At 43.1% G+C, this 13,312-nt stretch overlaps 1 protein-coding gene across 1 annotated transcript in view; it reads right to left on the bottom strand.

Annotated features, from left to right (window-relative positions):
- Positions 1–12,724, bottom strand: part of LOC115810920 (uncharacterized protein C14orf132) — a 16,136-nt gene extending 3,412 nt beyond the window's left edge. Inside the window, exon 1 of the mRNA XM_030772972.1 lies at positions 12,650–12,724. Within this exon, the coding sequence (XP_030628832.1) occupies positions 12,650–12,676 (27 nt within the window). The 5' untranslated portion in view covers positions 12,677–12,724. The remainder of the gene's footprint in view (positions 1–12,649) is intronic.
- Positions 12,725–13,312: the final 588 nt, after the last annotated feature.

Here is a 13,312-nt window from a genome sequence, read left to right as displayed (position 1 = left end):
TCAAAACAGAGGGTAAGAGGAAGAGAAAGAACTACAAGTATCAGCACTTCTGTTAAATCAGAGTTCAGTTGCTTAACCATGGGAACTCATTTTGGACAGGAAAAAAAGTTCCTGCATGGGTGCATTGGGCTCTTTTTTTGTTCTGGGGCCAGATACTGATAGCGCACAAGCAAAAGCTTCTGTTTTCATTTATCTCCCTCTCTAATGAGACTCTATGGCAGGCCTCCGGGGCCATTCGGTCAGTTCTTATGAAAATTGCCTCCAAAATGTTAAACTCTAAAATAGTTTCGAAAAGCTTCCCGTATTAGCATACTAAACTGCATGTCTGTCATGCAGCCCGTTGATATGACTGTAATCTAATCTATTTAGACAATGCTTATAACTTTTACAGTGCATCCAATGCATCATTTTATGTCACGACTGACCGAAAGGGCAGAGCTACAGAAACTCTGCAAATAAACATATAATCAAATTCCAAACGCAGATAACATTCTACATTAGATTTCCTCTTTTATTTCCTCTTCCTCTGTCATGGGAGACCGTGGCGGTCCACTGAACCTGTGTCGTGTTCTGAATGAGAATGAGAACCGGAACACTGGGTCACGCCCTATGAGCAGTTTGCATGTCACTGGGGAGGGTGGGGGGGTGGCATGCTGTAACGTTAAGATGAATTTGGGCAAATTTGAGCCTACTGCTATGAACATATGCCCTGCGTCATTATAGCTGCCCTGATCCAGCTGATATCATCTCCTATCCAGCGTGACCACGCCTTAAGACACACGATGACCGGCATCTCGGAAGTCTTCACCTCATTTGTGAATCGAGTTAAAACGTTTTATAAAACATGCTTCTTGTGAATCATAAGCCTGATTACAACACGTCTTCCGACGACGCCATCTGTTGACATCATCTTCCAGTGACACCAACTGTACTTTTAGTTGGTCGAAGGAGTAGTTCTGTTGGTGAAAAATGGCTAATCAAATACCAGTGCATTGTAGCCAACCACGATACTGGCAACCAATACCGTAGCCAACCACGATACTGAGGCAGATCTTCTCAGCGCACCACCTAGACTTCCCGAACAGACCCGCTGCGCTAAAATGAGATGTTTGGTCCAAAAAGCTCGACTCCCTCCACGAGTTTGTTTGTTTTCCACGGATCTGACGAAGAATGAGTAAAACCGACAGTCGGTCACTTAAGACAACGAGTTTCCGAGTCAAAAAAGATAACTTCACTAAAGCTTTTTTTGTTTGTTTGTTTGTTTGTTTGTTTTTTAATTTAGACGTTTTACTTTTTCATTTCTCATTTTTCATCACTCGCTTTCCTGGCTTTTCTTGGCCGTGCAGTAGCCTCATCCTCCGTGTTTTGTGTTTTAAGTTGGTTTTCCAGCCTAAGGGAACAGCGACACGACATCTCTCAGAGCAGTGCAGTATGTCTTAATGCAGAGTGACAGGAAACTCATTTTAGAGACACTTTTTGCTTCTCTCCCCCCCCCCCCTTTTATCTTATATCATGGCAAATGCAAAACACGATGTAGGGAAAAGTTAAAACTACACCAATGCCACTACCACCACATTTGAAAAATGTTTTTCTTCCAAAGAAAACCACTCATTTCGGGCTGGTTCCAAGGAGCCTAATGGCCCTCCGTTTTACCTAGGTCTCCGTAATAACCACATATTTTTATAATAACCTCGGGTATCCACGGGAGCGAAAGCGTAAGGAAAAATATGCTGTAAGGAATAGTGTGGGGACAAGCTGTTCCAGAAGTATAGAGGCTATAGCATCTAAACAAACTATATGATTCATTTTTACAATGCGCCTGTCACAAAACCTCAATGTCCGTCTGTTCCTCTGCAACTGCTCTTCAACACAGGGCTGGCACAGAGACAGCTGTCTGCGCTCTTAATGATCTCTGTTCTTTGTGCTGCAGAACCCTCTCAGCTAAACATGATGCATTCGAAAGACCGCTACTGAAAGCCTCCGAGCTGGAGCAGAGTAGCATTCTTGTTTGCATGCTTGGCCAAGACAAGGAGACTGAAAACACACACACACAAACACACACACAACAAAAGAGTTAAAAGCTATTCATTATTGCAAGTATGATGTCAGGGCACAGAGGGTATTTTATCATCTAACTTGACCTCCCACAGTGTGTCTGACAGAAACACTCTGCAGACGGGTGCTCACCCAGGGTTCCTCCTGAAACCTTAATCATCAGCATATCAGCAGAAGCGCCATTCGTTCCCACTCCACAGGACAACGCGTGTGGGCTTACGAGCTCCTTCATAAACCATCGACGTGATCATTTATCTGGATTTGTATGGACTGTTCAGAGGGCGAGAGAGAGTAAAACAACAGTGCTGTGTCCCGGGGCGGGGGGGGGGGGGGTCTCTTGGGGTGTCTGTGATCTCTTGGGGGGGTGTCTGATGAAGCGTCTGACTAATAGCGGGCTTGAATGTTTCCGCGGTCCGGATCCAGGTCACTGCTCTCCAGGCACGTATCGGTGAGCCGAAGATGGAGCACCCCGCGGACGTGACAGGAGCCACACGGTTCTTTTTTGCCCTCCTTTTGCCTCAAATCCTTTATTCTGTTCTCTCCAGAGCTTCTTTCCTATTCAAAACTGAAGTCATTACCATCCTCTACAAAAGCTTAGCAAGAATGCAGTCAATGGATCTGCTGAACGTGCTCTGACTCTAACTGCTATGTTTTTCGTTTTTCTGGGGGGGGGGGAGGGGTGTTTAGCTCTTTTGCAAAGCTTTTGCACCCCTGAGTTGAAAGGGAGTGGGTGGGTGAGGGGGGCAAACTCTTTTTAGGACAGCAGAGAAAACTCAGGACATGTCCTTAAGCCCAGGCCGTGCAGCTTTATGTTTGTAAATGAATTGCTTTAATCACAGACAGCACATGCTGTTTGAGAGAGCTGCCAACTGTTAGAAAATCTCGAAAATGTTGGAGAGTCTGCCTGTAGACTGTCTGTCTAGAACACTGCACACTGAGCAGTGCTGTTTCCTGTAGCTCTCATCTAAACTGGTCTAGAATCAGTTCTACAGTTACCCCATCTCTGTAAAAAAAGAATTAAAAAAAAGACTCTTTTGTGTGGATTTCATGACACATCTGGCCCTGCAGGCTAAATGCAGCAAGTGCACTAAAGAGCATTTGTCAAGTCAACCAGTCAGCTTTTATGTCAACCCCCCCCCCCCAAATAACCTCCCCTCTCCAACACCCCGACCTCACCCCCACCCACTTCTCTCATTCTCTGGTTCAACAAGCAGCTAAACAGGGTCCTATCATCAGACTCCCAAAAAAAGGAAAAAAGAAAAAAAGAGAGAGAGAGACATCTCACTCGTATGTGTCCCCAGCCTCTCTCTGTTTGCCCTCTCAGTTGCTCTGTTCTCATATAAGACTCGATTTAGCATGAGACGCAACAAGCTGTCGACTTACAAAACAAACAAATAAATAAATAACAAATAAATAAATAAATAAATAAATAAATAAGACGATCTCCTCAGTCAGAGAGGTGAGCCGGGAAAACAAAGAAGCAGAGAAGAAAGAGACAGGCTTTTGTTCACAAAATTTCAGCACCCGTTCCCTGAATACCAATGCATGTTTTACCTCAGGGAGACCGCAGGGGCGTCTGCAGGCGGGGCACAGGATTTTCACTGGAAATTCAGGCGGGGGAGGGGGGGGGGGGGGGCTGCATTTCCAAATGTGCACAGTTTGGAGTTGCGACACGGAAAGCCCCCTCAAAGAACACTAAATATTTAAAATGTTGAGATCAGAGTAAAATTGGGTAACACACACTCGACCGGTTCTTTTGGGTAAAATGTCTCGTTTGTAGACTCAGCTTCCTTCGCCCCCACAGTTCATCTGTTTCCATTACACGTCCCTCAACACGCCAGAAAACGAAAAGTAAAAATACGCCTGCAGTCAGAAGTGTCTCTACGAAGTGTAAATAAACGTTCTCTAGCAGTATTAGCAGGTCACACAAAAGCCAAGGAGTTAAAAGTAAGATCCATCTTTTTCTCATGATTCACTTTCCAGTGTTACGTAACGTTACAACCCTTATCTGCTTAACCAAAATGATTAAGTGACAGTGAGAAACAAAAAAAAAAGACAGAGAGAGAGAGAGAGTGAGAGAGACAGCTTACATTTCAGTCCCCACAACACAGATAACAGGACCGCTGATCTAACTGCGGCATTTCTGTATTTCCTGGAGATGAAGTGTTCCCAGTGAAGTCCTGCATCTGTCTGGCAATATCAAACCACACCATGATAAGTGCATTTCTCAAGTTTGGCTTTTACAAACTTTCCACAAGAAAACAACAGTTGGAACTAGAGAGGACATAGGGGAATAGCTGATTAATTCGCTTGACTGCTCTGATGTTAGCTCATTAATCACTGAGGTTCTTATTGGTGGGACAATTTATATAACATATAATCAGTCTTGGGAAGGATAAGAGTAACCGATAGAATACGAGACACAACATGACTGGCCAGCTGTTCACCTCTGGTGGGCAAACAAATCAGCAATAAAGATTAGGACTGGTTTAACTGGGTTAATTACAGTAAGGACAGGTAAGGGTATTGTTAAGGTTAGGAATGGGGAAAGTGGATTGGTTAAGGTTAGGAATATGGGAAACAGGATTAGTTATGGTTGGAAATACAGGAAAGGGAATTGGTTCAAATTAGGAGTACAGGAGAGAGGGTTGCTTAAATTTGGGAATGAGTAAAGCAGCTTGACAACGAAGAGCCGTCTTCATACATGTCAACCTTCATTAAGTGTCAATGTTCATGTATTCCTATTTATTTCCAATGACGGTTTTTAATATGTTAAGGCACTGAATGGGTTTTGTAAATTTTAACAGGGTGAAGTTGAGAAATTCCTGGTCTTACATCCAGTGCTCCAGTTCTCTTTTTGCTAACGGCAGCCAGGGGCAAGTTAACAGAGGCCGATTTAAACCGAAAGGTGCCAGTATCGCACTGTCCCTCTCCAAACAACGCATATGAGTTACGAAAGCTCGTGTAACGTCTACACTGTCAAACAGAGAGCCCGAGGAAAGTGACGGCCAGGGGCTTGATCTGACCGCGCGGTTAGATAACTAGCGTCACAACCGCTTTGTTCCCTTTTGTGCGTGACAACAAACTTTCATCATGAAAAGCTACGGTTAAGCCATGGTTAATATGTGCGGTCCACTGATTAAACGATGAACAAACCAAAAGTCAGCTCGTGACTTGACCGTATGGACCTGATGTAACCTCTTTAAAAAAAATCTCTGTTAAAATGTTTGAGTAAAACTTTTTGAAAGGAAACTTTTGCCTCTTAGTTTGAGACTCCTTAAAATCTTTCCCTGACTTTTTGCCTGTCATACAACTATGGGAATGATGAATGCATTAGTTTTTGATTCAGTCTTATCTCTGTGGTGATTAATAATGAACCAAAACATCCAAATTAAATAATTAAACGGCAAAGAGGGCGTTGATTAATTAAAATCTTCCCACAACTGCTTTAAATGCATAAAAGAGCTTTTTTTTTTTTTAAAGTGCTTCATATTGAAAACTGGTTCTTGGTCAGACAACAATTAAACAACCCACTTTTAATTTGCATGCTAATGTGATAAATTCGCATATTAACTGACAAAATTAGTGAACGTTGATGCCTTGATTGTGGTCATGGTGAATTTCTACTCACATCTAACAGAATAGAAAAGCTTAGTGACAAGAAAAGCCGTTGTCACTTTGGGCTTCTCCGGGTCTGCCTGCATTCCTGGTATATGTGTGCTCAACGTACAAAAGGCCCGATTTTAAATGTATGGACGAGTTAATCTGGGATTAAGTGTAATGCTATGGATTAAAAATGTTAATTCAGAATATCGTGGCAGGAATTCTTAACAATATACTGTATATTCCGCAGTTTTGAACCCTTGAAAGTTGGCGACTGTTAGCTGTAGTTTCAGGACTGTTTATCCAAATTGTTGATCCCCCCCCCCCCCAATGAACTGAGTGTGTTTAAACGACCAATTTGCTTCTCTCAGACAAATTGATACCTTTGCTGAATCCTGAAGCTGAGCTGAATGCTGCCCATGCTTACTGAAGTGATAAGTGATTTCTCCCTTTTGTCCAATCAGCACTCATTAAAACCCTCACCTGACTGTTTACCAAATCAGCACTCAGAACCCCTCTCAACTGGACACTCCACATTTTCAGTTTTCTCATCCTGTGTCTCTGTGACATGACTTACGGGAAAATACAGTGCAAAGTTGTTACTGACATTTGGATACACGCCAAAATTTCTATAATGTTAAAAAAGCCAAAAACCGACCCAAAAGCCAAGTACAACTAGTGCAAAAAGAATTAAAATTCTTAAAAACCAGTACAACACTGTATAACACACACACAGAACAAACAGCTGAATGATCAAACAATGACCATGTTAATGGCTCTATAAAAATTATAATAAATTAAATACGAACATGTCAGAGGCCTCATTAAATCAGGCTTGCTGTCCTATCAAACCACACTGTTAAAACATGTGACAGATATCCAAGAACATTCATTCACAGTCTCACGGTGGGGAACGAATCCATTCTGTCGTCGTTAATTTGGTCGTGGGCTTGTGGCACGCAGGGAAGCTTTTTCTCCTGCCGACAGCAAATGACTCACCTCAGAGGTCACACTGTCGTTCCCAACATAGCAGACCGATCGACCTCGCCGCTAGAAACCTCCCCGCCTCACAGTCCACGTGGACTCATTCTTATTCATCCAGGACTCACAAAGCTGAAACATCCACCTTTCTCTCCTCTTCTCAAGGAGTTCCACCACTTTTTTCCTCCCTTTTTTTTCTCCTTTTGGAATTCTAGCCGGCCCTAAGAGACTTCCCATCACTCTGGATCACATCTCATGTATGTGAAGTGACATACAAGCACACTCCAGAGTACTGCGTTACACTAACTTATCTTCCGGTATACACACACACACACACACACACACACACACACACACACACACTGACTCCTGACTCCTCTAAAGTGCTTGCTGTTTAGTTTCAAAAACAAATAGACGCGCTAAATCAGTTTAACATACAAATGACTTGTGAACTAGCCCGTTAAAGTGAAGTAGGGCAGGCTATCAGGTCCCGGCCAGCGTCTATTTCAACCGTAGTCCTCCATCTTCCTCTTCACATATACTTCATTCTCTTCAATCTTGACAAAATGCGGCGTGAGTTAAGCTTATGTTATTGTGGGGGGGGGGGTCATGCAAAGAAAGGCCAAGAGCTGCCATGGTGTGATCATTGAAGCGCAACAGACCGACACCCACACTGTAAACACACTGGAGCAGGCGGGGAGAGAATAAGCCACTGAAAGCAGGTATCTAGGGCTCTTTTAGCTTCACATATGACAAGATCCACATACTGTGATGTTTTTGCAGATACAGAGTGGGTGTAGCGTTGTAGGAATCATGGGGGGTGGGGGGGGGGGTTGATATGTCAAGCTTCAGAGCTCCAAGTACAAGAAGGCTCCAGCAGCTACACAGTGGGCTGGATTTGTCTGTGGAGCAGGGAGACAGAGTGGACAGTTGTGTTTTGGCTAATTATAGTCCATCAGATTGCAGCTGAGCACTGATGTCTTTAGTGAGAAATGTTTGTTCAGGGATTGATCTGCGTGCACAGTGCAACTATAAGCCATGAGATAAATCACACATGAACTGTGCTGTGTCCTAAGGAAAACCTAAACTGAAATCCTAAAAAATCCTAAATTACCTCTGGAACAGGATGCAGATTACAGCAGCTTGGCAGGGTCAGAGTGTTTGTGTGTGTGATTGCACCACCATACCACACACCCACACGCACACACCCACACGCACACACACACACACACACACACACACACACACACACACACACACACACAAATACACGTTCACATCATCTTGCATTATACTGTACCTGAACACACACACAGGGGTCTTTAGAGGCTCAGCATGAAGCCAGGTGAAAAGAGACAAAAGCATCTTCATTCTCCTCCAGCTGATACACCCTTATCCCCCCCGAACCAGCACACACACACACACACACACACACACAGACACACACACACCTCCTGCAGGAGCCAAAAGCTTATCTAACTCACTGTTAGTGAGCGCTCAGTTACTCAGCTGTATCCATGATCCATGACACCAGCAGCTGCCGTGGTCCTATTCAATGCTTCTGCCATTTTCACAGTGGTGTGTGTGTGTGTGTGTTTGTGTTTTGTGTGTGTGCACCCTCACACTTCGCACCAGCTGTGCTCTTTCTATCTCACTCTGTACGCTTATGGATCATACCAGCTGTACCTGTCTGTCTATCCAGATCTCAACTGTACCCGTCTGTCTCTCTTCAAATCTCAGTTCTACCCATCTGTCTGTCTCCAAATCTCAACTGTAACCTGTCTTACACTCTTACATGTGGATCATACCAACTGTATCCTGTTTCCTCCCAAACCTCAGCTGTAACTCTCTCTCTCTCTCTCTGTGTGTGTGTTTTTCTCCCTTTATCTGTAAACATCAGCTGTAACCCTTGCCCCTGTCTCTCTGACACCAGTCGAGCGAAAGAGGAAAACCTTTCTCCTTCCAGCCTTACGGATCATGCCAGACACGTTTAGGCGCTAAAACCCTAAAAGTTATTATACACACAACAGAGGGGGGTATAAACCAAACAACATCCAGCTGATTGTAAAAGAAAGGAAATGAATTCCAAGAAATAAGACCACATAAAAAATATATATATATATTCATAAGATCAGACGACCACTTCCACATGCCTGGTCTGAGAAAGCCCTCTTTTAAAAGCCTCAGACTTTACAACCAAGCTCCAAATTATAATTTCCAGTTAAATTAATAATGTCAGCTCTGCCTGTTGCAATATAAACCTGGCTATAATGAAAGCTGCAGGGCTGGGCCGTTCAACCTTTTCCAACTTGCTCTAATGCTCTCTGACTTCTGTGACTTTGTGATTCGTCATATCAGAAAAGTCAAAAGAAAAAAAAAAGAACATTCTCTATTATACACAAGTTGAAGGGGATGGAGAAATTCAATTAAAGATAAAAACGGCCCGTCACTATCTGAGACGTGTGATAAACGGGGGGTGTCTAAAGTAGCAATAATGGAAATCTTGTGAGCATTTCAGAGTCATTAAGGAGAAAACCACACCATCATCTCGCTTCTCTCGTCAATTGCCTATGGACTTTCATTCCCATCGAGGGCACACATGATTAAAAGGAGAGAGAAAAAAAAACGTTTGGAAGTGAACGTCGGCTCATTATAGCCTGCCTGACTCGCCCTTAATGCTCCCGTTGAAAGCAACAAACCGGGGACTGATGCTATGCTTTGAATGAATTGGTGGTTGTGTTTGTCCGTGTGACCGCTGCCGGTCGGTGTGGGTGTAAACCAAGTGTTCAGTCTCCCATCTTTTTCATACGAGGAATGGTCACACACACACACACACACAAAAAAATCAACCTCATGATAAAATTGATTATGAAGGTTCTCAGTACAACAACCTCTAAATCAAACCTCAAGACACATCGGCAAGCTACAAACAAGATCACACAGACAGGATCACACAAACAGGATCACACAAACAGGATCACCCATCATAGCTTTAATCAGACCTCATGCTGGGGCCAAGGCTGAAGGTCCAGAAACGGAGGTGAAAGATGTTCGATATCGTTTCTCGAGCACCTTAATCTTCTTCCTAAAATGACTGGTTCAAATGAGAGCCTATTCTTGGAGTGCCATAACTGAAGCTAGGTTTCAGCATTAATATTAAAGCAACTGCCTCCTGTCTGCCTGACGGGAAGACGAGAGAGAGAGGGAGGGAGAGAGAGACATGCGACTGACAGAGAATAATGGGGAGTGCTTTCTGTCTCATTGACCATTCGTTCCTTCATCTCCATCTAACCAACCCCAGGCTCTCTCCTCACAGTCACACATTTGTCTGAAAGACCGTACATCTGCACCTAAAACCAGCCCTCAACCAGCAGTGTGGAACTACGAGACTGGGGGGTGGGGGTGGGGGTGGGGTGGGGGGGGTTAAGGGGAGAGAGCGAAAGAGAGGGAGACAGAGACAGAGAGACTGAAAGAGAGACAGAGAGAGAGAGAACGAGAGAGAGAGAGGGGGGAAAGAGTAGGAAGGAGAGAGAATGAGAAAGAGAGATCTGTGACATTTCCAATTCTGTTCAGCATGTATTGCTAAAAGCAGTATTTACCTGGTAAGAAAAGTCTTTGGAAGTTGCCAAGGGGTGGGACCTCATTGTTTCATTCCAGACAAAATCTTGGCGCCTTCCCAGCTACGCACAAAATGCTTTAAGAGACATTTGCCAAGAGCAACATTGGCAGCAAAAAAGCTGTACGACGACGATGATGATGATGATGGCCCTGTGCTTATACCCAAGAGGCAAGATTTGTGTATTACCACGGTCTGTAGACCGTAATCTTAATATATAATATATGAATCATGTATTTACGTGTATGATGTCATGTATTTATGTATTTATGTATTGTGCTGTTGGACACTGTCTGTATTTCAGTGTCCACCTTTTTCAGTGTCTACCTAGATATGGCAACTAAAATGTCAACGTACAAACACACAATAAATATATATATATATATATATATATATATATATATATATATATATATATATATATATATATATATATATATATATATATATATATATATATATATAATGTACACACACACAATAAATATATATATATATATATATATGAACAAACCAAAGAGCAACGGCCAGGAGCATCAGACAGTGAGACCTCAGCTGCTGCCAACAGGCTATAATATCTCTGGATATTACATTACCCTCCACAGGGCTCTGTAACTGTCTGAGGTTATGAAAGTGTGAAAGTGAAGGGACCAGGACTTTGCTTCAGCTGAACAAACCCAAACCGGTTTGTTTTAGGGTCTATATGTGGATATTACAGGTCTGGGGAGGTTTAGCTGAATATCAATGATTATTTTTTTGATAGAAACGAACTGGGAGAGGGAGCGGTAGCATTAAGAGAACACAGCACCAGGAGTGAGAGCGTGGGGGTACCCCGGAGCAGTGATACACTGCTGTAATAACGACCACACGCTCGTTACCAGGTTCATATGCTGCTATGCGTGTAAGCGGCTTATCAATTCATTAATGAAATTCCCAAGGCCACCGCTTTGCACATCTTAATTGTTATTGATGGAGTCGACTCCAATTTAATTGCTTATGGATCTGCACTCATCAGATTTAATTGTGATGATTACTTTGTTGGCTGTAAAATGGTCAGACACTTTCTTTCTTTTTCTTTCTTTCTTTTTTTTCCAAACAAAGGCCAAAGTAATAAAATACTGTATAAACATAAAAACCATAACATCACTTGTAGCATATAAATTGACGGAGCTTCTTGAATCAAAATGATAGTCTGTCAGCCTTGTAAAGTTAATGAAGCTATGATGTGACAAAGTTAAAACAGCCTGTTTATTTGGGTTTTGTTTGTTTCATATTAGAGCAAACAAAACCATCAGCATATGAAATAATGCTGTATTGTGCTGAGGCATTGTAAACAGTGTTGAAGCAATGCTTTGTTGCTTTGAGTGATATGGCTACGTTTCGTAATGAAGCCTCGGCCTGCCATAAGGAGCTGCTTTTGACACCTGTCGGTCATTATGCCAGTTATGGCGGTTAGCTCGCGCTGCGTCCAATCCCCTTTATTTTCTTCGCGTATTTTCCTGACAAAGAACGCTCGTATTTCACTTACACGTCATCGGCTTTAATTATCAACCCAACACCCTTCTTACAGCTATTGGAAATCCGTAATATTAAACACACATTCTCCGCACAGGAAATTAAAAGGACCGAGCTGTGAGAGTCTCTTTGCCCCCGCGTGTTCCACGCACCGACAGGGTGCGCTGTGCTGGACACTGCTATACAGTTTTAAGGTGCACCCCAAAATCTCAGAGAGCTGTAGCATCATGACCACTTGTTTTAGGCAACTGTTTCATAAAATCTGGCTTAAAAGGCGGAAATTCTGATGGTTTTGCTGTGGTTTCACATTATGGGGTCAATTTCAACATTCTCTTAAACATCACTTCCCATAGCTTACAAGTGATCGCGTTGACAAAAAAAAGATGTTTAGTTGGAGGGGGCGGGACCTTCTTCTGTGCAAAGAGACAGGTTCGCTTAATGACTCTATAACGTTGTTAGGACTCAAGTCATCTGATCCTCCGATTTGATGTTGCTCAACTAAATTCTAGGACATAGGCGATGTATTGCGAACAATAGGCGACAGTTACGTTCAAACTGCGTGTGAGAATCGCATATCTGAAAAAAGAGAGTTAAATAAAAGAGAGAAGAGATAGCGTAACTGGAACAGATAAAAACAAAATCTCCTGTCATTTGGAGACGAGTCTACGAGTCGATGATGAAACGAAATTCAGGTGACACGGAAAAAAGACATTGACAGCTCCTCTCCAGAATGTCCGTTGACACGACAGGTTATAACTTTTATTTTTAGTATTAGCTCCGCACACTTGAGTTAACTCAGACTTGATATCCGGTTGAATGTTCACTTAGTTACCGTGATGAACAATGTCAAGTAGCCTACATGCGTGTGCGATATCTTACCTGCGCAGCCATAAATGAGAGATCCATGGTGATAGTCTACGTTTCACCGACAAAGAACTCGATTAGTAATAAGGAGGAGCAGAGCTTTCAGTTCCAGATGAGGTCATGCAGGCGATTATTTTCCATTCAAATAACATAATTGTCCACAGCTCAGCTCCGGGCACGCGGATCAGTCAGCCTTTGTCGACTTGGCATCACGTTGAGCGGGCGACTAACTCCGAACAACCAGTAGGAGGAGGAGGAGGAGGAGGAGAGAGAGAGAGAGAGAGAGAGAGAGAGAGAGAGAGAGAGAGAGAGAGAGAGAGAGAGAGTTAAACGACTGACTCCCTGGAAAGAGAGAGAGAGAGAGAGAGAGTTAAACGACTGTCTCCCTGGAAAGAGAGAGAGAGAGAGAGAGAGAGAGACCGTCTGCCTGGATCTGTTGCCTATACAGACGGACCGGTCAGTACACTTGTCCTTTGTTGCGCGCCGAATAGTGCGCACTTTTCCGGTCATCTATTACTGTGACATTAATTCATACTCATACTGTTTTTGCAACACCTACTGCTATCAGTATAGTTATAAGTCATTTATTTAGTCGCTTGCTTCATGCGTTTTCTCTTAACTGCGACGCAATACGCTACATGTGAATGAGAGTTCAAAACCATGTTTGCTCGAAATATT

This window comes from Chanos chanos, chromosome 4 (assembly GCF_902362185.1).
Source record: "Chanos chanos chromosome 4, fChaCha1.1, whole genome shotgun sequence".
In the NCBI taxonomy this organism is placed as follows: Eukaryota; Metazoa; Chordata; class Actinopteri; order Gonorynchiformes; family Chanidae; genus Chanos; species Chanos chanos.
Note: the sequence above shows the minus strand (reverse complement) of the source record. Positions and strands in the feature narration are given on the sequence as shown.